Below are 24,557 nucleotides of genomic sequence, written 5' to 3'. Positions count from 1 at the left end.
CTGTCCAGGGCACTCCAAAGAGATTGGCACTATCTGATCATCTTTATACTCTCCAGCCAAGGTTAAATAAATCAGAGTAAATCTGACACCTTGGGAATAGGAGTGAGTGCAGCCATTGCTAGGCAGAGAGCCGATAAATAAGCACCGTTCACATGGCTGCCAATGCTATGAGATGATCCAGCAATAAAGGCATCACAATCTAATCCAAACCCCAGCTAAGGCTCTTCATGCCAAGATGTTGGGATGGGGGCTTAGGAGAGTGGAAACTGCACTGAGGACAGTATGTATAAGGGACAAGAGGCAATGGCCTCTAGCTAACTAGCACACATCCACAGGCCAGGGCCACCTCATCCAGATGTCTCCCTTTCACTTGTCCCCACTCTTCTTGCCATTCCCCTGGTTATTTTGAGACTTTTATCTGTAGAATTCATGCAGCTGCACAGCTTGCCTGGAAGATGTCCAAGTGCCCTTTTACTTCATTCTTTGTAACCTTCCCACCCCCAACAAACCTCTAGTGATTGGGTATTAGGACGCTCAACTTTCTTCCACTGAGCTGGACTACGCAAGGGCAATCTCTCAGGAAAAGAAATCTCTAGGTCCTGCCCTCAAATGCTCCCAGCTCCACTCTGCCATTTAAGAAGCTTCCTAAAATATCTTCTCAGAACCTTAGTCTATACAAGGGTTAGAGTCACTCCAGTTGCTGTGTATACATCATATAAGACTTTCAATACCAAAGCCTACCTACCTATGGCAATGTACCTACTGTGGCAGTGGATCACAACAGTTAAGAACAATGGAATTGGAAGCCACACTGCCTGGATGGAATCTCACTTTGCCCATTGCTGGATCTGAGAAACTGGGCAGAAGGCTAACTTTCCAGTGACTCAGTTGTTTCTGTTTTGTTTTGCTCTTTCATTTGGTATATAGGGAAGGAAAGGAGTGTCTATTCATTCAGCGTTAGTGAAGATTCGATGTATTGATATAAAGAAACCCAGGGAATGCTGAATATATATTATCCAACACTGATGTTTCCTTTGTGAAGTAAATGAGTCGTCTTTTTTTTTTCCAAATAATCTATAAGCTCCATCATGATATTATGATGCTGAATTAACGCTTACACTGTAAGGAGTTCCTGAGAATCAATTAGAGATGTAAACTTATTTTTGGTTTCTGTTAACTAAGTCTGGCATAGAAAGTCAAATACTACATGTTCTTACTTACTGCAGAACCTAGAAGATGTTGGTAAGAAGCTGAGTATAGACTAGTGGGGAAGGGAGAGGGGAAGAGAGAACAACAGGTATGGGATTCAGGTAAATAGGAGGAATAACTTCTGATGTTCCAGAGCACAGAAGGATAACTATGGTTGATAACAGATAATTATATACTTCAAAGTAGCTGGTAGAGAGGAGAAATGATAAATATTTGAGGTGATACATATGCCAATTAATCACTGTACATTATATGCATGTAATAAAATGTCATACAGTACTACACAAGTATGTACAATTATGTGTCAATTTAAAGTTAAAAATACTAGGTCTTTCAGATTAGCAGAGAACCCCTAGAGTCTCAGAAATAGACTTTGCAAGACACAAGTTTCTTAACCCTAACAAGTCACAAAAGTAGTGTAAGTCTGTCTGAAGCATCTTACCATGTCTCTGTGGTTTCCAATGCCCACAAAGCACTATTTCATTATCTTACTTGTTCCTTTCAAACATCCACAGTAAGAACACAGGGAAATGAGGCTGAGGAGGGGATGGCTTGTCCAAGGTAATCTAGCCAATAACATGAACATATCTTTTATGTTTACAAATTTGTCCTTATGACACTGCCAAGTATCAAGAAGATAATTTTAGTAGCAGGAAATCTGAGCTAGGTGGCTAGAGGGCCTCTGACAAGGTCTGAAAGGGTAAAACTCAGGGTCTGGGTTTGATAACCTAATTTAAATATGCCTATGAAACTTTTTACCACTGTTATCAATTCTGAGCCCAGAAACAGAAAAAAAAAATCAAATCTTCTAGAAATGCCTCAGACTAGCATTCAAACTTCTTCTAAATCAGTCTCAATCTACCTATTCAGTCTCCTATCCCTCAGACCCCCATGTTTAACTACACTGGCTGATTCACAGGGCCCCAAACCACAGCATTTTCCTGTCTTTAGGCTTTTGCTCAGTCTGGAGCATCCTCTATTCTTACTGAGCTCTGTCTTGCTCATCAAAACCTGTTTTAATGTTTACCTTCTCTGAAAGTCAGCCTTGTAGCCTTGAGAGAGGCTTTGCCTTTGGTTCTCATATTGCCCACATGCCTCTATGCGAGCAAGGGTTTCTCTTTACCTAACTAGACTGTGGGATCCTTGAAGGTGGGGCCTGGATCCCTGTGATCTACTCACTCTTCATCTCAGGCTCTGGTATGAAGGACACTTGTTCAGTGACCATGTTCACAGTCTACATCTCTCTGTTGCAGATGAGATAAACATGCGTTAAGAAATCCCAGTTCACTGTGGTCGTTATTATAACAGCTTTCAGGGAAATGGATGGGGGAGCTGATTTGTCTAAGGTAAAGAGTGGCATCTAAGAAAGTTTTAAAATTTTGGGATAGAATAGAATAAATAAAATTATGAAATTCTCTGAGAAGGTTTAATGTATTGGTTATAGACACGGGGTTCACTCAGTATCAGATTCACATTCAAGGCTAAAGGTTGAACCATAAATTTTAAACTGGGACTATTTCTAGGGAAGAAAACTATGAATTACGACTTTTGAAGACCTGTAGAGCTTGCTCCTACCTCCAAGGACTGAGTGTGGAGAGGAATCTCATTTAAAGCATCAAAGTAGTATATATGGGCAATAAAATCATAAATGGGATCTTATTGGTAAGCCTTGAAATGCGTGGTTGTGAATGCATTTGTGACAGGCTAGAAGGCTGACAGATGGTTGATCATATGCTTACGGGCTAGATTCATGTATGAGCACATATTAGGACTTCTCTGACAGCAGCCACCCTGGCCTATTGTTCCACTATTTTCAGACTCATGTCTGGTCTGCAAAGCTCACTGTATTCTAGTCACAGGAGTGGCTCTTCAATTAACCATAGTCAGTCAGGAAGGAGCGCATGTAGAGTGCTGTGCGTGGTACTACCTGTGGATGCCGCATAAAAGTAAGAGTACTCATCTCAGACACAGCAGGAAAGTCCTGAAGTGTCTCCAGAGAGCTCTGGATTCTGCCTCCCCCACCCGCACCCTTGCTTGATCATCAGGTCAGGCCTCTGTGGGAAGCAGGCTAGGGTCTTTAATTTATATTTTACTAAGGTGTCTATTGACACCCAGAGAAACTAAAGAACTTGTCAAAATTTCATAGCAGAGCAACCCTACTTTATACACTAGAGGAGAGGTCAGAGATCTGATCTCTATGGTACACTGAATTAAAAATATACTACGTAGCTGGAAGGTAGGCTGGGAGGATCACACAGTCACAGCCAGTCTGGGATACACAAAAAGTTTCAGGCCAGCATGGGAAACATAGTTAGCCCCTGTTTCCAAAATTAAAGAAAATAAAATGAAAATTGGAACTTCAAAGATAGCAGGGGATTGTCCTTTAGGCCAGTATCCTACAAAGTCAAGTACAACTGGATTTTAAAATACTGACAGATAGATTAGATATACATATCATCTTTCCCCAATTCTCCCACACCCTTTAATATAGCCCAATCAAACTCCTATGCAAAGAAAACTTTCCCAAGAACCTGAAGCAAGGATTTTGACCTGTGAAACACCTGTCTACTTTTCCTTTTTTTCTCACCTACCTGTTCTCTTAGAGGCTTTTTCTTCCATCGCTAATTATCCGATGGCTCTCCTGCATTTACAGACCCCCAAAGCAGGTCCAGTGGGTGGCATCCGTTGGTTCCTGGGAAGGCTGAGGAAGCGCCCTTGTTAAGGGGTGTGTGCAGTGTTGAAATGTTAGCTGCTGTATCTGCCAAAGAAGTTCCTGAGCCACCCAGAGCCTTTTCTCTTCAGTCCAACCATGTGTTCACCTTGCCCCAAAGGTCAGTACTAATATTAACAAGTCACTGGAGAATGAGGAAATTAAAACCAGCTATTGAGGTGAGCAAGAACTGGATTTCCTTGGAGCTGAGCTCCATATCTGACTTCAGTGCAGTATGGGCAAAATCTCTTGTTTAAAAGTAATCTGGCAACATGAAGAAAAAATTTTCATTTCCCTTGTCCTAGTTAACCCACTCCTGGGATTCAATCCTTAGCCAGCAACTCCCAAAGCATGGAAAAGCTCAAGGCACAGACTTTTCTTAATTACAGAGCTATTTTCTGCTGGCAATAACTAGCAACCTTTAAGTCCCCTGGGAGTGGGGAGCAGCCCACTGTGGCTCTTTCTGTAGCCATAGAGGATGATGGCTCTAAGGCTGTGAAATTCTGAGGGTGTCTGTGCTTGAGTACAAATAACTCTGCAGCCATTTTCAGTGAAAAACCTTAGGGTGGAAAGTTATACTTTTCCCTGGAAATTGGCCTATGCCTGTTAATTCTGTTTCTGTGCACTCAAAAATAAGTCAAGAACCCATTGATCTGTTTATATCCATCTGCTAAATACTTATTCCCTTATCTTATATGCTATTCAGAGATGGCCACTGAGGATGTTGGCAGTCTAGTGACAACAGAAATCAATGGGAGTTGTGCGTTGTGGTCAATGCTGTGACAGACTGGATCATAAAGTGCAGCGATGCCCACAGGAAAATACCTAAATGCAGAGGTGTGTGGACAGAAAATATTAGCTCAAAATAAATCAATCATTTACCTGATTAAGAAGGGTTTAAATCTTGGCTCTACCACTTCTGTGAGACTGAGACGAATTTACTCAACTTCTACTTAGCTTCAGCGCCTTTTCCTGGTTTTTCCTAAGAATGAAATGACACAATGTAGACGGGAAAACCACAGCTGCATCGGGAGACAATAAATACTATTCTGAAGTATAAATTTTCCAGGCCTCAATTTTGCTCATCTGAGAAATGGAGCCAAATGCCAAGTTATGTTTTCTGTCTCATCTTTTACATGCTATGGGAGCCAAGACAAATACGGCTATACAGGGAGGATTTGAGGCAGTCTCCTGCCTCCAGACTCAATCGAAAACTGCACTATCTTTCAGCTGAGAAAGTTCCCTTTGCCATTGCCCAAAGGACTCCGGGGACGGAGGCCCCTCAACCACCGCCAGAGGGCCGCTCACTTAAACTGGAGTTCTGTCTCCATGTGGGGGAGGGGAGGGCAGGGCTTTGGCTGAGTTTCTTTCCCCAGAGGTCCAACCCTTGGCAAAGTGACAAAATCCCATTTGTAAGTAACCTGACGCATCAAGGGGACTTTTGTGTCGACAAAAGGAGTCAGAATCGGGCGTCCAGGCCAGCGTGCGGCCAGAAGAAAAGGAGCCCAACCAGGGACGCGCTTCTCACCAGTCACTCTTCTCAGGTTTTGGACTGGGTCTTGTTATGTAGCCCAGGCTGGACATGAATTCATGACTGCCCCTGCCTCAGTCTCCTGAGTACTGGGGTTGCAAGCTTGTACGACCACACCCGGTTTTCCTACAGCTTCTCCACCTCAGTTCCGTCTCCCGCCTGTGAGAACTGAACTCGAAGCCCCGCCCTGCGTGCGTCCCGCACGTCGCAGGGGGCGGAGGAACCAGCTGAGAGAACGCCTGCGCAAACGCGTGAGCAAGGCGGGGGAGCTAGCTCACTTCCGGGCGGCGCTGAATTTCCGCGCCTAAGCTTGCTTCCTGAAACCGGGCAGTTTACCAAAATGTTGCGCGTGGTAAGCTGGAACATCAATGGGATCCGGAGTCCCCTGCAGGGGCTCACATGCCAGGAACCCAGCAGCTGTCCCACGGCCTTGCGACGCATTTTGGACAAGTTGAATGCCGATATTGTCTGTCTCCAGGAGACCAAAGTGACCAGTAAGCATTCGAGAATCCAAGATCTCTACCGTGGTTTCCTTCTGCTAACTTTCGCTCCCTCCTCCACCTCATTCCACTCTTCCGTTTACCCGTACTTAGAATCCTGCCCTTATACCCACCTGAAAGTACTGATCCCTTTACTCTTAAACACCCCACCCCAGCTAGAGCGCCCAATTCCCACTCCTGGCCTGCTTTCCCAGTTGAAACCCGCAGGCACAGATTCCCGCCCATTCTACCGTCCCAACTCGGTGCCTTGAATTTGCTCCTAGGCCAGATTCCTCAGTTCTCCATCTCTGCTCCCACTTCAATCCTTTAATTCCCACCTAATCCTTGTCCTTAACCCAGACTCCAATTTCTCTTTTCCATATCCCCAATTCCTCTTTGTTCTTCCACCTCAGAGCCCCAGATTCCTGTTTCGTGTCTTACCCCAAACTTAGAGCTCCTAATTTCTTCTCCTATCATCCCCAACTCATATTCCTAATTCCTTCTCCTGCCTCCTACCCTCACTTCAGATCCCCAGTCCACTGCCAGCATCCTCCCACCGGTCCTCTCATCACCTGGACCACAAGACTTAGCCCTGATTCGCTCTCCTCAGCTTTCCCTGCTTCCCCGTTTAGTTTGAATATCAGTTCCCTTTCTGACCTTTCCATCTTTCTAGCTCCTGTCATGATAAATACTTCTCTCTCCTCTCCCCCTGCTAGTTATGGCTCTGATGTATGCTAGTCATTAGCCTATCACTGTAATTCCAGTCTTTCATGGGTCCACAGTACTAGTTTTACCTCTAACTTTATATTACATTTTTTCCCCCCAGGAGATGCACTGACAGAGCCCCTGGCTGTTGTTGAGGGCTATAACTCCTATTTCAGCTTCAGCCGCAGCCGTAGTGGCTATTCCGGTAAATGGGGTCTTCTGGGGTATTTAAGTTAGTGTTGGTGATGGAGGCAAGTAGCAGAAAAGTGTTTGGGTATTTAATGAGAAGGTAATATATTCCAACTTTTCATCTCCAAAGCTAAAGCTGCATAATCTGAGGTTATAGAAAACCTAATATTTATGTACCAAATTATCCTTTTGGCCCTTGGAAGTACAGTAATGTCATGGTTAATTGTGTGAGCTCTGGTGCTGAACTGCTAGGGTTCAAGACATGGCTCACTTCCTAGCTATGTGTTCTCTGGCAAGTTACTTGACCTTTGTATCTCAGGTTTCTCACCTCTAAAATGAGGATAATGCTTACTTTCTAGGTTCTTACAAGACTTTAGATAGTCATGCATGTGATAATACCAATAGCCAATATTTTATCAGCATTTGTCATGTATCTGTGTAAAATACATTATTATTGTTGTTATTGTTATTATTGTTCTTTTTAGATGAAATTGAGGCCTCAGGGTATGGGTTACTTGTTTTAGGAATTTAGCAGAGTCGCTGTATCTGGGGTAGACATTAGAATGAATAGTTGTTTTCTAGAAGTTCTTTGACCTTGAAGAATCATTGTGCAATACAATGAAGAATCTTTGTGGAAATCAGTGATTGTTTTCCATGATTTGTAGAATTGTTTTTCTGAAGGGGCATTGCAGCTTTGCGTGACTTTGGTCACAAGATGCCTCTGGCACACCTGAGGCTCTTGGAGTATTGTGTATTGCAAATGATACACAATAAAGGACTAAAGTCAGGAGGGCATGTGATGCTTTCCTTTAGTGAGACATATAGATTAGATTGTGGACCTTGGTATGAGGAAATGCTTTACCCCCAAAACAACTTTGTGTAACACTCGGTAAATATGCCTTTGTATGGCTGTTCAAGGTTCAGTCCGTCAGAGAGGCTGGACCTTCCTCCTGCCATATAGGCCTTAAAATTTCGTCATGGAGTACCTTCTTTCTGCAACTGACCCATGCTACACAGAACACCCCGACATTCCGCACCCAAGTTGCTTCGGATTCTACAGAGCCATATATGGCCCATGAATTAGGAGGATTGTTCATACATTTTTAAAAACAGTTACGTTTAACAAAGATAACCAAAACTATTCCTTGTATGGGGATATTTGGAGTGGAACAGGCTGTACAGTAGTGTCTTGGCTGCCAATCCCATTCAGGATACTTTGTCTGTCCCCAGGTGTGGCTACCTTTTGTAAGGATAGTGCTACCCCAGTAGCCGCTGAAGAAGGCCTGAGTGGTGTCTTTGCCACCCTAAATGGGGATGTTGGTTGCTATGGAAACATGGATGAGTTCACCCAAGAAGAACTCCGGGTTCTGGATAGTGAGGGCCGGGCCCTCCTTACACAGCATAAGATCCGGTAATAGCCCATATCCTCCTCCTACAGACCATCTCTGGTTCTACTCTTAGTGTCCAGAATATAAGGCCCACCTTCTAGGTATTCAAATGCTATAGAAAAGTTCCCAAACTTGCCTTCCTGGCCTCTAGTACTGGCTGGGCTAAGTGATCCTGGCAAATCATGCTTCCTTCTGAGCATTGTGTTCCCCTCACTACTGTGGGAGACTAGCCTGGGAGTACAGCTCTCTAATTACCACAGGCTACTCAAAAGCAGCTTAGCCAGCACAGAAATCATGGCCCCAAACTGGTTTCTTTCTGGGTATCTTATCTTCATGAATGGCAGCATTATCACCCAGTTTACCTGGGTACTATGCTCTCCTTGCCTCACCTAGAGTCCATCCATTCCTAAGACCTGCTTGTACCTGCTCATTGGTGTCTACCAAACCCTTTTTCTTCTATCCCGTGAACAACCATTAACTGGAAGCTGCATGGTGTGAGTATGGAAGGGGAGTCTTGAAACTGACCTCTTTTGGGGGGTGCTCTTTTCTCCGCAGCACACTGGAAGGGAAGGAGAAGACCTTGACCCTGATCAACGTGTACTGTCCACATGTGGATCCTGGGAAGCCTGAGCGATTGACTTTCAAGATGCGTTTCTATCGCCTGCTGCAGATCCGAGCAGAAGCACTCTTGGCAGCTGGCAGGTATTGTAAGTCTAGGCAGCCAGGCTGGTTGAGCTCATCTTGGTGACTAACCTTATGTCGTGCTCCATAAAAGAACATAGAATTTTATCTTTGAGTTCCTTTACAGTCTAGTTTCAAACATTGTCGTGCTGCCCTGAACAAGCCTTGCTGGCTTAAGAGGTGTGAAGACAGAGTAAAGGGACATGAACACAGGCTTTGTACTCTGAGCACTTGTTCAGGCTCTTCACTTACCATAAGCCTCAAGGGCAGCTCTGCTCCATGTTCTCTTTTGTCAAATGCCTGTGTGAATCCCTACCCCATAGAAGAGTTTTGAGGACAAAATGAGGCGAGGGTGGTAAAGTACCTAGTTCCAAGGACAGGCAGGAAAAAAGTGGGAGTAACCATGGAGTGCTTCCTCTAGGCAGGGCTGTCCGAGCTCAGCTTTGAAGGATGAGAACGATGAGTTAGATAGAGATCCTTGAAGCGCTCATATCATACGGAACAGTGTCAACTTTGCCACTCAGAATTTGGTTCCTAATATATGAGAAGCATCCAGAATGTGTCAAAATGGGAGAATGGAAGAGGCACACTGCTCTGAGTAATTGGTAGCAAGGGCTGTAGCTGGGAGGTTGCTCCTCTGAGCTCTCGGGTCTGGGGAAAAAAAAGTATATGGGACTCCTCATTCGGGAGTGTCCAGCTGACAGTCCCACATTTGTGTTTTTCAGTCATGTGATAATCCTGGGAGACCTAAATACAGCCCATCGACCCATTGACCACTGTGATGCAGGCAGTCTGGTAAGGCTCCCTCTAAACCTACACCCCACTCTGGTTCTGTTTACCCAGCCGGCCAGTACTGGAAGTTTGGCACCGGAGGTCACTTCCTTTATGGAAAAATAGTGCTTGGTTTGAATATATTCTTTTTTCGTTTTGAAATTACATGTAATAATTGTACGTATTTATGGAGTATGATGTAATATTTTGACATGTATAATGGTCAAATGGGGTAAATTACCATATCTGTCACCTCAAACATTTATCTTTCTGTGTGGGCAAACATTCAAAATTCTTTCTACTACCTGGTTTGAAATATAAAATAATTTCTTGCTAGTTATTACTATATTATGGAACAGTAGGCCTTTATCTTCCTGTCACACTGTTCACATTAAGCAACCACTCTATCCCTTTCTTCCTACCTCTCCTGGACTCTGGTAACAACTGTTCTACTCTGCTCCATGAGATCAACCTTTCAGACTTCCATACATGAGTGAGATCACATGACATCTATCTTTCTGGGCTTGCCTTGTTTTCATGTCTTCCAGTTCCATTCATTTTGCTGCAAATGACTTATATATAATCTTCTTTCTGGCTAAGTCATATTGTATTCTATATGCGTGTTATATTTTCTTTATTAGTTCATTAATGAATGTGTAGGTTGCCTGTGTATCTTGGTTGTTGTAAATGCTACTGTAGTGAACATGATAGGTTATCTGGATCACGTGGTAGTTTCATTTTAAACGTTTTCAGGAACTTTCATACTGGTTGACATTCCCACCATCAGTGTATGAGAGTTCCCCTTTCCCTGTATCCTTGTCAACATTTATTTCTTGTCTTAGATAATAGCCATTCTAACAAGACTGAGAGGGAGATGCTATCTATTACACTGGATTTGGTTCACATTTCTCTGACAATTATGTTGAACATTTTGTCATATTCATATTCGCCACTTTCATATCTTTTTGAGAAATATTTATTCAGATTATTTGCCAGTTTTTCTTTTTGGTTGGTTGTTTGTATAGCCCTGGCTAGTCTGAAACTCACTCTATAGACTAGGCTGGCCTCAAACTTAGAGATCCACCTGCCTCTGCCTCCCAGAGCTGGATTAAAAACATGTGTTGCCATACCTGGCTTTGTTTACTGATTTTTCAATCAGACCTATTTTTTTTAAAGATTTATTTATTTTATATATATAAATGCTCTAGCTGCGTGTATGCCTTTATACCAGAAGAGGAGGGCATCAGACCCCATTAGAGATGGTTGTGAGCCACCATGTGGTTACTGGGAATTGAACTCAGGACCTCTGGAAGAGAAGTCAGTGCTTTTAACTGCTGAGCCATCTCTCCGGCCCCCAATCAGACCTGTTTTTGTTATTGAGTTGTTTGAGCTCCTTGTATACTCTGGATATTAATCTCCATAAGATAAGTAGTTTGAAGATATTTTCTCATGTTCTATAGTTGTCTCTTCGCTCTACCGATTGTTTCTTTACTACGTAGAAGCTTTTTAAATTTTATATGGTCCCACTGAAATACTATTCTAAAATATGTATGAGCTTTTGTCTTTCATTCAGTAGATAATACTGACCTTACCTTGGCCTGGCTCTGGCCCATATGCTGGAGAACAAGTCCAATCTAGCTCATGGCTCCTGAGCCTTCAGTATGTGAATGTGTCATAGATACATTGCTAACCAGTTCTAGAGTGGCGCTTTCATGGCTGAGGTGGCATCCCTAGGAAGCCAGAGTAACCCAAACATGGAATTCCTAGGCAGGCAAAGACATCAGTCAGAGAGCTAAAACCAGCTAAATCTTTAGAGGTTAATTGAACCTTTATGGTGTGGAGAGCTTCAAGTCTCATCCTTTTTAGAGTGTCATGGGACAGGAGGGGAGTGGCAGGAGGTGGGGCTGCAGAGTCCTTTGTGGGCATGGTAAAGATTTTGAGGACAGTTTTCCTGTTTGCAAACCACCTCTTTACCTCTGTGATACAGAGGAAGCATTGAGGCCAGGCATTCAAGGTGCTTTCTGGTTAGTGCCCTGTCTCTTTCCATCCTCGGTGTCTCTGCATACTCTTCACTTCAGACATACATCATTTCTCCACCCTCTGCAAAAGCTCTTTTTACTCTAGCTTTTTTCACTCTCGCCAAATAAGCCACCATCCCCTTTCTTTTTTCTTAGATGAGCCTCTCATTCCCTCTAGGCCAATGTTTCCTTAACCCTTAACTGCATATTAGAGCAAACCTATCAATGCCTTAATACTATACCAAAACAATGGAATCAGAGTCTCTTAGGTGTGGACCCATGGTAATGGTTTGTTGAAAAGTCCTACAGGACACGTTATTATACGCACGAGCTTGAGAAGCACTACCTTAGAATGTATATGAAACTTCTCATCTTGACCATCCTCACAGAAAGGACTGCTGTGCTAGAAAAGCAAGCTGCCTGTTTTTTTCTCTGCTGTCATACTATAATAACCAATAGAAGACTCCTGTGAGCTCAAAAGATGTGGAGATTTCTCCTTACCTCCAAGCAAGCAAGCTGCTCTTCATCTGTGCGCATCAGCTAGTTGTCCTTTAATGCTGTTCAGTTATGACTTGTCTGCCCCAAACATGGTCAGATCCCACATGTTGAGGACTGCTCTCCAAGACTGTCACTTCAGACCCAGTCACAGTTGGAGCTTCTGAGCTAGAAATTGAGGTTCACACGACCTCGTCCATGGGTTAAGTTAATTTGCTAGAGCAAAGCAAGTACTCAGGCAGCCACTCTAACTTATGTCCATTGATTAGCCATAAAGAATATTGGAAGTGAAGTAAATCGACAGATGAAGAAGTACATGCGGAGGAAGGTCTGGAAGGGCCATAAGTGCCAAGCTTCCATTGCTGTGGAGTTGGGTGGGCCATTCTCCCAACACATGGATGAGCCATCGTTTGCCGCCTTGTGCCTCCGAGGCATGTTGAGCTGTCCAGAAGGTCTCTGAACCTTGCTTTGGGGTTTCATGGAGACTTCACTGCATGAGCATAAATGCCGCAAGTGGGATAGGGACACCCATCAAGGCCTGTGGCAGGTTTTCATCCTTCCTCAGTGGTTCAGACACGGATCCTCTGGAAGGAAGCGCTTTTATTTTATTGAAAATAGGTTTGTTTACACAATATATTCTGATCATGATTTCCCTTCCCTCATCTCCCAGATCCTCCCCTCTTCCCTACCCATCCAACTCCATGCCTTCCTTCTTTCTCTCTCTCTTTAGAAAACAAAGAGAAAAAACAGAACGAAACAAAGAGCTGTAGAAGTGCGCGCGCGCGCGCGCGCACACACACACACACACACACACACACACACACACAGAAAGAGAGAGAGAGACAGAGAGAGAGAGAGCAACCATAAAAACACAAAATTGGAAGCCATAATATGTAAGCAAAAGACCAGTAAGGTAAAAAAAATGCTTAGACAAAGAGCTGCAAAAGTACCATTGTGTTTATTTTGTGTTGGCCACCTACTGCTTGGCATGGGGCCTGCCCATGGTTAACATATCCAGGGAGACTCCATTGGAGAAAACTAATTTTCCCTTTGTGAGCAATTGTCTATTGTAGATAGCTTTGTGTTAGGGATGGGAGATCATGTCCATTTCCCACTTTCAGTGTTGGACGCCATCAGGCTTGGACCTGTGCAGGCCCTGTGCAAGATGCTCCAGTGTCCAGGAATTTGTGCGTGTGTCTGGATGGCCTTGTTTCCTTGCTGTCTTCCATCCCCTCTGGCTCTTACAGTCTTTTCTCTTCCTCCTCCACATATCTCCCTGAGCCTTGAGGGGAAGAGTTTAATGAAGACACCCCCTTTAGGACTGAGTGTTCCAAGGTCTGTCACTCTGTACACATTGTCCAGATGTGGGTCTCTATATTTGCTCCCATTTTCTGCAGGTGGAAGCTCCTCTGATGATGGCTGAGCAAGGCACTGATGGGTATAGCAGAATATGAGTCATTATATTGTCACATTCCTTTAGCAAAACAATGGTATTTGGTTTTCCCTAAGTTCCTGACCATCTAGTCGCAGGTTCTTGGCCACCAAGGTAGTGTCAGGCATGGGTTCCATGTCATAGAGTGTAACTTAAATCCAGTCAGAGAGTGGTTGCTCACTCCCAGCACTTTGGTGCCACTTTTGCACACGTGTATCATGCATTCAGGTTACCACTGTTTATCAAAGGGTTTATAGCTGAGTTGATGATTATCTTTGTCCTTTGGTATTGTGTGGAGTACTGGCTCTGGTTAGGCACCAGCTTGACTTTTTTTGTGTTCAATGAGATATGTTTGTGTTATCTTTGGCAATAGGGCTTTAACCTTCAATTTGTAGAGAGGAATCAATAGCCTTGGAAATAGCCTGAATTGTTTGACGGTTTCCATGGGACTCCTTTGGCCAACAATTCAATTATATGTAACTTATTCCTAGTACTGGAGGTTTCAGTTGGTAGCAAGAGATGTCTAGTTGGAGCTTTGTTTCCCCCATTATTTGGTGATTTCATTTATATTTATATTTATATTTCTTTCAGTTATATATATATATATATATATATATATATATATATATATATATATATAAGCTTTTACTGTAGTAGGTTTAATATGGCCCCTTGGATGACCTTTAGTTTTAGCTGTCACTCACCGTATTCTTTCTTATCCTCCTCTTCCCTCCCTGTCTCTATTTAATCCTCCCATTTCAGGTCCCACCCACCCCCACCTCCCACCCATCTCTTTGTAGCCGTAATTGTATTCTATGTATTCTATTTCCTCTTCCTCAGGAAATCCTCCCATCCCTCCTAGTCCCTTACTCTATATCTATCATGGACATTGAAAGCTTTAAAACTAACATACACATATAAGTGAATACCTGCTGTATTTGTCTTTTTAGGTCTGGGTTACTTTACTCCAGATGACTTTTTTTCTAGCTTCATGCATTTAACTGCGAATTTTATGATTTCATTTTTTAAATATCTGAGTAATATTCCATTGTGTGAATGTATCACATTTTCATTATCCATTCATCTGTTGATGGACATTAGGCTGTTTCCAATTTTTGACTGTTATGAATTGAACAAAATTGAGCATGGATAAGCAGGGTCTCTGTAGTAGGGTGTAGAGTACTTTGGGTATATTCCCAAGAGTGATGTAGCTGGATCTTTTTTTTTAAATTTTTATTTAACTTTATTTTATGTGCCTTAGTGTAAAGTATCAGATCCCCGGGAACTGGAGTTACAGTCAGGTGTAAGCTGCCATGTTGGTGCTGGGAATTGAACCCAGGTCCTTTAGAAGAACAGCCAGTGCTTTTCACCGCTGAGCCATCTCTAGCCCCTGTAGCTGGATCTTGATGTAGATCTATTCCCAATTTCCTAAGGAACTGCCACACTAATTTCCATAGTGACTGGACAAGTTTGCAAACCTACCAGCCATGGATGAGTATTCCCCTTTCTTCATACCTCTCCAGCATGAGCTGTTATATGTTTTATTCATTTTGGCCATCCTGACTAGTGTAAGATGGAATCTCAAAATGGTTTGGATTTGCATTTCCTTAATGACTAAGGATATTGAACATTTCTTTAAGTGTTTCTCAGCCATTTGTGTTTCATCATTTTGAGAGCTCTCTGTTTAAGTCTGTACCCCATTTTTTAAATGGGTTATTTTCTTGACGTCCACTTTTTTTTAGTTCTTTATATATTTTAGCTATCTGCCCTCTGTTGATATGTATTTGATAAAGGTCTTTTCCCATTTTGTAGGCTGCCGCTTTGTCAAAATGATGGTATCCATACAGAAGCTTTCAGTTTGATGAGTTCCTATTTATTAATTGTTGTTCTTAGTTCCTGTGCTGTCGGTCTTCTGTTTAGAAAGTCTTCCCCTGTGCCATTGACTTCAAAGCTGTTCCCCACTTTATCTTCTATGACATTAATGGTTTCATTTGGAGTTGAGTTTTATGCAGGTTGATAAGTATGGATCTATTTGTATTCTTCTACCTGCAGCCATCCAGTTTGACCAGCATTTGTTGAAGATGCTGTCTTTTTTTCTGGTGTGTATTTCTGGCTTCTTTATCAAAGCTCAGATGTCCATTGGTGTGTGGATTTATGTCAGGGTCTTCCATTCTATTCCATTGACCTGTTTTTATGCCAGTGCCATGCTCACTTTTATTACAATAGTACAATTTGAGATCAGGAGTGGGCGAGTCCTTCAATAGGTTTTTTTTTTTTTTGTTATTCAGGATTGTTTTAGCTATCCTGGGTGTTTTGTATTTCCATATGAAGCTGAATATTGTAGTTATAATTTCTATGAAAAATTTAGGTGGAATTTTGATGGAAGTGCATTGAATCTGTAGATTGCTTTTGTTAAGATAGCCATTTTCACTAAATTAATCCTATTGATCCATGAGCATGGGAAATTTAATAATCTTCAGTTTCTTTCTTTAGTGAGTGGAAGTTTTTATCACACAACACTTTCACTTGCTTGGTTAGAGTTACCCCAAGATACTTTACATTATTTGAGGCTATTATGAAAGGTATTGTTTCCCTGGTTTCTTTCTCAGTCCATTTGACATTTATATATAGGAGGGCTACTGATTTTTGTTTGTTGATTTTGTATCCTGCTACTTTTCTGAAAGTATTTATCAGCTGTAGAATTTTTCTGGTGGAATTTTTAGGGTCACTTATGTATACTATCATATCATCTGCAAATAAAGATACTTTGACTTCTTCCTTTCTTATTTATATGCCCTTGATCTCCTTCAGTTGTTTTATTGCTCTAGCTAAGACTTTAGGTACTATATTGAATAGGTATGGAGAGAGTGGACAGCCTTGTCTTGTTCTTAATTTATTAGAATTGCTTTGAGTTTCACTCTGTTTAGGTTGGTGTTGGCTATGGACTTGCTGTAAACTGTCTTTATTATGTTTAGGTATGTTCCTTATATCCCTGATCTCTCCAATACTTTTATTATGAAGGGGTGTTGGATTTTGTCAGTGACCTTTTCTGCATCTAATGAGATGATCATGTGGTTTTTGTCTTTCAGCCTGTTTATGTGGTGGATTACATTTATTGATTTACATATATTGAATCATCCCTTTATCTCTGGGCTGAAGCTCACTTGATCGTGGTGGATAATCTTTTTGATTATCTTGGATTCACTTTGAAAATATTTTATTGAGAATTTTTGCATCTGTGTTCATAAGGGAAAATGGCCTGGGTAATTTTCTTCTTTGTTGGATCTTTGTGTGGTTTAGGTGTCAGAGTAACTGTGACTCTTAAAAAGAATTAGGCATTGTTCCTTCTGTTTCAATATTGTAGAATAATATAAGAAGTATTTACACTAATTCTTTGAATACCTGGTAGAATTCTGTACTGAATCCATCTTGCTCTGGGCTTGCCTTGGTTCGGGAACTTTTAATTGCTGCTACTATAGGTTTCACCAGAGATTATGTGTATGTTTAAATTGCTTATCTAGTCTAGATTTAACTTTGGTAAGTGGTATATATCAAGAAATTTATCTATTTCTTTTACGTTTTCCAGTTTGGTCCAGTATAGATTTATGTCCTTATGATTCTCTGGATATCCTCAGTATCTGTTGTTATATCCCCATTTTCATCTATGATTTTATTAATTTGGGTCTTCTTGCTCGTCTTTTGGTTAACTTGGGTAATGGTTACTCAGTCTTACTGATTTTCTCAAAGAACCTACTCTTTGTTTTATTTGTTCTTTGTTTTGTTTGTTTCTATTGATTCTGTCCTTGGTTTGGTTATTTCTTGCCATTTATTCCCTTTATGTGTGCTTTCTTTATTCTTGAGCTTTCAGGTATGCTGCTAAGTTATTAGTATGAGATCTCTCCAGTTTTTGTTTGTTTGTTTATTTGATGTAGGCAGTTAGTGCTATGAACTTGCCTCTTAGAACCACATTCATTGTGTCCCATAAGTTTGGGTGTGTTATGTATTCATTTTCATCCAATTTTAGAATTTTTTAAATTTTTTAAAAATTTTCTCTCTTGACCCATTTTTTTTTTATTCAGTAGAGAGATGTTCAGTTTCCATAAGTTTGTAAGCTTCCTGTTGTCTCTATTTATTGATATCCAGCTTTACTTCATGGTAGTCTGATAAGATGAAGGATATTATTTCAATTTTCATGTCTTGCTTTGTGTCTGAAAATGTGATGAGCTTTGGAGAATGTTCCATGAGATGCTGAGAAGGTGTATTCTTTTGTGTTTGGATGAAATGTTCTGTAAATATCTGTTGGGTCCATTTGATTGTGACGTTATTTAGCTCCAGCATTATTTGTCTGTTTAGTTATTGTCTGGATGACCTGTCTGCTGGTGAGAGTATGGTATTGCAGTTTCCCACTATCACCGTGTGAGGATCAGTACGTGATTGAAGCTGTAGCTGCAGTTCTTTTATGAACTTGGGCACCTTTGTGGTTGATGCGTAAATGTTTAGAATTGCATTACCCTCTCAGTGCATTTTTCCTTTGAGTATGTAGCTCCCTTCACTTTCACTTCTGATTAGTTTTGATTTGAGGTCTATTTTGTCAGCTAATCAAATAGCTCTACCTGTTTGCTTCTTAGGTCCATTTGCTTAGACTCTCTTTTCCAACCCTTTCCCTGAGGTGATGTCTATCCTTGATGGTAAAGTGTGTTTCTTGGATGCAGCAGAAAGATGAGTCCAGTTTTCAAATCCAATCTGTTAGTCTGTTTTTTTTTTTATTGTAGAATTGAGACCAATAATGTTGAGAGTTACCAATGAGCAATTAGTTACCAGTGGTTATTGATTCCTGTTATTTTGTTGCTATGGTGTGGGGTTTTCCCCCCTTTGATTTACTGGTTAGGGTTTATGTATTTCTTATGTTTTCGTGGGTGTAGCTAGCCTCTTAAGATTTCAAGATTTCCTTTTAACAGCGTCTGTTGTGTTGGTTTGTTGATGCATACCTTTTAAGTTTGGTTTTATTATAGAATGTCTTTATCTGTTGTGAGTGAAAGTTTTGCTGAGTATAGTAGTCTGGCATCTGTGATCTCTCAGAGTTTGTAGGACATCTGTCCAGGTTCTTCTGGTTTCAGAGTCTCCCTTGAGAAGTCAGGTGTAATTCTAATGGGTCTGCCCTTATATATTACTTGATCATTTTCCCTTGCAACTTTTTTTTTTCAAGACAGGTTTTCTCTGTGTTGTTTTGGTGCCTGTCCTGGATCTCACTCTGTAGACCAGGCTGACCTCGAACTCACAGAGATCCGCCTGGCTCTGCCTACTGAGTGCTGGGATTAAAAGCATGTGCTGCCACTAGCCACAAATTTCTTCATTTTATTTAACCTGAAACTAGATCTCTGTAACTTTGATCCTGAGATTAAAGGTGTGCACCACCACTGCTCGGCTCCCTTGCAACTTTTAATAATAGTCTTTCTTTGTTCTATATGTTTTGTGTTTTGATTATTACGTGTTGAGGAGACTTTCTTTTCTGGTCTAGTCTATTTGGTGTTCTGTATGCTTCTTGGACTTTGGGCATCTCTTTCTTTAGGATGGGGAAAATTTTTTCTATGATTTTGTTGATAATTTTTCTGTGCCCCTGATCTGGGTTTCTACCCCTTCTCCAGTCCTGTTATTCTTAGATTTGTTTTTTTCATAGTGTCCCAGATTTCCTGGATGTTTTGTGTCAGGAGTTTTGTTTGTTTGTTGGTTTGTTGTTTTTCGAGACAGAGTCTCTCTGTGTAGCTTTGCACCTTTCCTGGAACTCACTCTGTGGCCCAGGCTGGCCTCGAACTCAGAGAGATCCGCCTGCCTCTGCCTCTTGAGTGCTGGGATTAAAGGCGTGAGCCACCACCACCCAGCATGTCAGGAGTTTTTTAGATTTAACTTTTTTTTTTCCAGAGCTGAGAACCGAACCCAGGGCCGTATGCTTGCTAGGCAAGTGCTCTACCACTGAGCTAAATCCCCAACCCCCGGATTTAACTTTTTTTTTTGACTGAGGTATCCATTACAATGGAAATTATATCTTCAATGCCTGAGATTCTCTCTTCCATCTCTTGTATTCTGTTGGTGAGGTTTGTTTCTGTGTTTCCTGTTGGAGTTCATAAGTTTTTCATTTCCAGGTTTATCTCAGTTTGACTTTCTTTAGTGATTCTAGTTCTACTTTCAGGTCTATATTCATTTTTTCATTTCTTTGTTTGTGTTTTCACGGACTTCATTAGGGGATTGATTTATTCCTTTTTTAAGGTCCTTGGACATATTCATAATAGCTATTTTGAAGTTTTTGTTTTGTTTGTGCTTCAGTTATATTACATTTCTCAGGGTCTGCTGTAGTAAGGTTACTGGATTCTGGTGGAGCCACACTGTCCTGGCTGTTATTGATTGTGTGGTTATGTTGGTGTCTAGGCACCTAGGATTAGGAAGATTGTAATTCTGTGTGCTGATATCTGGTCTTGTCTTTGTTGGGTGGGTGTTCTATTCCTTGGTTTCCGTAGCCATTTCTGGGTCTTCGGAAAGTGTGGTGGCTGTGCATTGCCTGATAGAGTTTCCTCAGGCACTCTGCCACAGAGGGTGGCAGAGAGGAGTAGTGGTGGGCTAGGAGAAAAGACAGAGAGAGGCTTCAGGAAAGAGCCAAGGGGATACTAGCTACACTCTAGAAGTAGAGTTCATAGGGAGTTGGGAGGTGCGGTGCGAAGAGGCGATCTATCAAGTAGGTTGCAGTAAGGCAAAGAATTATCTAGAAAGACAGGCATGAGTGGGCTCGCTTGACCCTGGGTCTGAACCAAGAGTTGGAGTCTCCAGTGGATGGAGTTGAAATAAGAGGAGGAGCACTGTCAGCAAGTTGTTCCAGACTAAGGCTGAGAATGAAGCGCTCTCAGTGGAGGACAGGAACTACAGAGTGGTTCACCTAATTGAGTCCCTGCCAAGTGTGGCCACTGCAGTTTCCAGTAGAAAGTGTGTTTGGGTATTGGGGGCTGACCCATAGGAAGGGATGATGAAAGGGTCCACAGGAAGGAGGCAAACTGGGTCTGCTGCAAGGTTTGGTGGAGTCCCCAGGGACCTGAGGCAGAGCGGGAGGATAGACCCCTGCAAGTGGTCTGCTACAGGGCTGAGGATGGGACCGGAAGAATTGCAGTGGAGGACAGGATGGAGGGAAGATGGTCTACCTGCTTCCCAGGCCAGTGTGGACTCGGGGTTACCAAGTAGAGAGTGTTTGGAGGTATCAGCAGTTGATACAAAGGAGCGGTAATGGGTTTGAAGGGGTGGGGAGCTGAGAGGGTCCACAGGAAGTAGTAAAGCTAGGATCGCCTTGAGGTTTGCTGGAGTCTACAGGGAATGAAAGTGGGTGGGAGGACCATCCCCTGCAAGCGCTCTGCCACAGGGCTGGGGATGAGGCTGAGGAATTGCAGTGTAGGACAGGAAGGAGAATCAAGATGGCTTACCTGCTTCCCGGGCCAGCATGGCCACTGGGTTCCCAGGTGGAGAGTCTGGAGTGAGGGTCTTATGCCTTAAGATAATACAAGGGTCCGTTTCATTGGCTACCTAAAATGCGGGGAAGGGTTAGTTTATGGGGTCTGCCTTCCTGGGAAGAAAAGTTGTAGTTTCTAGGATTTTCTGTGAGGAGGAATTATGATCTAGAAAGCATGGATGAAAACAAAAACTGTATATCAACATCAAAGGCATGGTCAGTGTTGACACAGTATTACTCATCCCTGGAGGTGCTTCAGAAAGGGGGCAAGGCAGGGTTCCTTGGCTGGTGTTTAGGAGAGTCCCAGAAGCGTAGGTGTGGCTCTTAGCAGAACTTGGCTACTCTGAAGTGGTGGCAGTGTGTTGAAGATGATAAACTCCACGACGTGCAAGCTTCTCACCAGAGCGCTCTTCTAATCTTCTTGTCCTTCTGTACCCTTCCCCAGAGCCAGCCAGGCAGCAGTGTTTGTTCTAGCTCCGCATTATCTCATGATTGCATCTTATATCCTCTTTGACACCATGCTAGTCTGAGTAGCCATCACCTTTTACTTGATGGACAGTGGCAGTCTTAGCCCACTGGAATCTTCAGTCTGGTGTCCCTTCGGGTCATTTAGCTATTTTGCACAAACCCATCACAAAAGCTGTTCTTTGAGTTTGGAGTGTCTTCTATGAAGTTAGTACCACATGGGCTTCACATCTTGTTCCCAAATCATTTCCCCAAAGTAAGCATCCTTTGTTCCCAAGACTGTATCTACTTGGCCCCAGCATCAGTTCTGTCAGAGAACAGGTGTTCTGTGAATATGTTGTTGCACTAAATCAATGGGTGTGCAAGTAGGTGAACTGGATAAAGACATGGGTGGGTGGATCAGGGATCGGAGACAAAGGCTACACACAGACTTGGATGCCCAAGTTACCCAACCTCCTAAGGAAGGAGGGATGTCAGTGAGGACATTGACACTCCAGTCAGCATGGAGTGGGGATCTTAAAGGAAAAGTAGCGTTCTTCCAACTCCTGATTTTGGCTTACTACTCTGTAGAGGCAACCATTTTTCTTGTTTATTTGCTGCGATGGGGTCTTACAATATACCCAAGGTGGCAATCATCCTGCCTCAGCCTCCCAAGTACTGGAATTCCAGGTGTAACTACCATGTTTGGTTTTGTTTTTGAATCTTTTGTAAAGCATTTCTGGGAATTACTTTGATTAGGCAAACAGACCTTTAGATTTGGCATTTATGTCAAGGTAAGCATAATGTGGGATAGAGAGAGACAAATAGGAACTTCTTTAAAGATTTATTTTTATTTTAAATTGTATGCTTGTGTGGGGGTATCTGCACATGAGTGCAGGCGTCCACAGAAGCCCGGGGGCACTGGATTCCCTGGAGTTACAGTGGTTTTGAGATGTCTGTATGGGTGCTGGAACCAAACTCAAATCTTCTGCAAGAATAGTACACATTTTAACTGAGCCTTCTCTCCAACCCCAGGCTTTGATTTCTAACACTGTTTATTTCAAAGCTCATGCTTGTCAGAGCTGGAGAGATGGTTCAGCTGTGAAGAGTGCTTAGTCCTCTTGCAGTGGACCTGGGTTAGATTCCCAGCACCCACATGGCAGCTAAGAACCATCTTTAACACCAGTTTCTGAGAACCTGACGACTTCTGACCTCCATGGGTACTGCATGCACGTGATACACAGATACACAGGGAGGCAAAACACCCTTTCACAAAAATAAATGAAGGAAGGAAGGAAGGGAAGAAAAGAAAAAAAGAAAAGAAAAGAACACCAAAACCTAGTTTTGCATGGTCTGGGCTATATGGCCTTGAACAGGAATCTTCTTTAGAACAACCAAATTTTCTTACTTATAAAATGAAGCAGTTAGTCTCAATTTCTTCCTGTTCTAAGGATCTAGTTTTGGCTTTTCATTCCCTTTCCCTTCCCCAGGAGTGCTTTGAAGAGGACCCAGGGCGTAAGTGGATGGATGGCTTGCTCAGTAACCCAGGGATGGAGGCTGGATCCCACACAGGGCTCTTCATGGATAGCTACCGCTACTTCCATCCAAAGCAGGAGAGGGCCTTCACCTGCTGGTCAGTGGTCAGTGGTGCACGCCCTCTCAACTATGGCACTCGAATTGACTATGTACTGGGGGATAGTACCTTGGTCATGGACAACTTCCGGTCTTCCTTCCTACTCCCCGAAGTGATGGGCTCTGACCATTGCCCTGTGGGCGCTGTCTTGAATGTGTCCTGTGTGCCAGCAAAACAGTGCCCAGCTCTGTGTACCCGCTTCCTCCCTGAGTTTGCAGGTACCCAGCTCAAGATTCTTCGCTTCCTAGTTCCTCTCGAACAAGAACCTGTACGAGTTCAGCCAGTACCGCAGCGCAGCCATCAAGTCCAGGTACAGAAACACCCAAGTAAAGCCCGCATGCATTCAAGCAGGCCTCGGAAAAGTCAAGGTGGCGCCAAAAGAAACCAGAAAAACCTGATGAGTTACTTCCAGCCTTCCTCTAACCTTCCCCAACCCCCTCCTGTTGTGGAACTACCTAGCGTGCCTCTGGTGGGCACTCTTACCATCCCAGAGACTCCAGAAGAGGTCACAGTGGCCACAGTGGTGGAAGAGAAGGCCAAGGTTTCAGAGGCCAAAGATGAGAAAGAAATACGGACCTCCTTCTGGAAGTCTATGCTGAGTGGGCCCTCACCCATGCCCCTCTGTGGAGGCCATAAGGAGCCATGTGTGATGCGTACTGTGAAAAAGGCAGGACCCAACTTGGGCCGCCATTTCTACATGTGTGCTAGGCCCCGAGGCCCTCCCAGCGACCCCTCCTCCCGCTGTAACTTCTTCCTCTGGAGCAGGCCCAGCTGAAAGAACTGAGGCCTAGGGACGTCTGGCATGGTTACCTCATGCACGGGGTCTGATGCCAGCTCCATGCCTCTGAATTTGCCTTCTCCCCTGAGGCTTCCTTTCTTTCTCTGCTTTCTCTTCTCTCATTTCCCTCTCTTTCTTCCCTTCTTCTCACATCTCTGTTCCTTCCTCTTTGTACACATAGGAACCAGGAACTAGTTTAAATCCCTTCTGCCCTTCTAGACACTGTATTCGTTCATAAATAAAGTCCGGCCTTTGTCTCAGTGTGCTGTGTTGAGTGGATATTTTGATGCACTCTAGAAAGTTGAGTCAGGCTTTCTCAGTACTAGGCTTTCTAGCCTCCCATAGCCCAGTGTCATACTGCCAAGGCAGCATGTTGGAGGGAGGAGCTATGTGCCTCATGAAGGAGTCTGCTGCGCTCCAGGGATTACCCGAGACTCTGAGGTTGGATCAGTGAGGAAGGTGGGTGTGGTGTGGGTTGTGTATATGTAAACAAGAGCTTTCCAAGTTGGGGTTCTTCAGATGTAACAGGTGCTCATCAGAGAGAAAGAAGGGGTGTTTTAGCCCTCTGAGTCACAGGGCCTGCGATACCTTAAGTCTCGGAAGATGAC

The 24,557-nt window shown here is 43.0% G+C and overlaps 2 protein-coding genes across 4 annotated transcripts in view; one reads left to right on the top strand and one right to left on the bottom strand.

Moving 5' to 3' along the window:
- The window catches only part of Pfkfb1 (6-phosphofructo-2-kinase/fructose-2,6-biphosphatase 1), a 70,187-nt gene extending 64,525 nt beyond the window's left edge, over positions 1 to 5,662 (bottom strand). Inside the window, exons 1-3 of one of the 3 annotated variants that reach the window (XM_059251341.1) lie at positions 5,448 to 5,662; positions 4,802 to 4,901; positions 3,801 to 3,910 (exon numbers count right to left, since the gene is read on the bottom strand). In XM_059251341.1, coding sequence (XP_059107324.1) covers positions 3,801 to 3,828 — 28 coding nt within the window. In that variant the 5' untranslated portion in view covers positions 3,829 to 3,910; positions 4,802 to 4,901; positions 5,448 to 5,662. Of the gene's footprint in view, positions 1 to 3,800; positions 3,911 to 4,801; positions 4,902 to 5,227; positions 5,305 to 5,447 lie in introns of those variants that run through there. The other 2 variants (XM_059251342.1, XM_059251343.1) reach the window with 2 other exon arrangements.
- Apex2 (apurinic/apyrimidinic endodeoxyribonuclease 2) lies at positions 5,429 to 24,459 on the top strand. The gene is made up of 6 exons (XM_059251344.1): positions 5,429 to 5,944; positions 6,756 to 6,839; positions 8,054 to 8,234; positions 8,767 to 8,913; positions 9,618 to 9,687; positions 23,029 to 24,459. Exons 1-6 carry the CDS (start codon positions 5,791 to 5,793, stop codon positions 23,944 to 23,946), a joined length of 1,554 nt encoding a protein of 517 aa, XP_059107327.1. The 5' UTR covers positions 5,429 to 5,790; the 3' UTR covers positions 23,947 to 24,459.
- Positions 24,460 to 24,557: the final 98 nt, after the last annotated feature.

Source organism: Peromyscus eremicus, chromosome X (assembly GCF_949786415.1).
Source record: "Peromyscus eremicus chromosome X, PerEre_H2_v1, whole genome shotgun sequence".
NCBI classification, from domain to species: domain Eukaryota; kingdom Metazoa; phylum Chordata; class Mammalia; order Rodentia; family Cricetidae; genus Peromyscus; species Peromyscus eremicus.
Note: the sequence above shows the minus strand (reverse complement) of the source record. Positions and strands in the feature narration are given on the sequence as shown.

What these genes read in the sequence shown, in the direction of transcription:
- Apex2 (XM_059251344.1), top strand. Translation starts at nt 5,791, where the DNA reads ATGTTGCGCGTGGTAAGCTGGAACATCAATGGGATCCGGAGTCCCCTG. An exon ending in GCACTCTTGGCAGCTGGCAG is followed by an intron (nt 8,914 to 9,617) that starts GTATTGTAAGTC and finishes TGTGTTTTTCAG; the next exon opens with TCATGTGATAATCCTGGGAG. An exon ending in ACTGTGATGCAGGCAGTCTG is followed by an intron (nt 9,688 to 23,028) that starts GTAAGGCTCCCT and finishes TCCCTTCCCCAG; the next exon opens with GAGTGCTTTGAAGAGGACCC.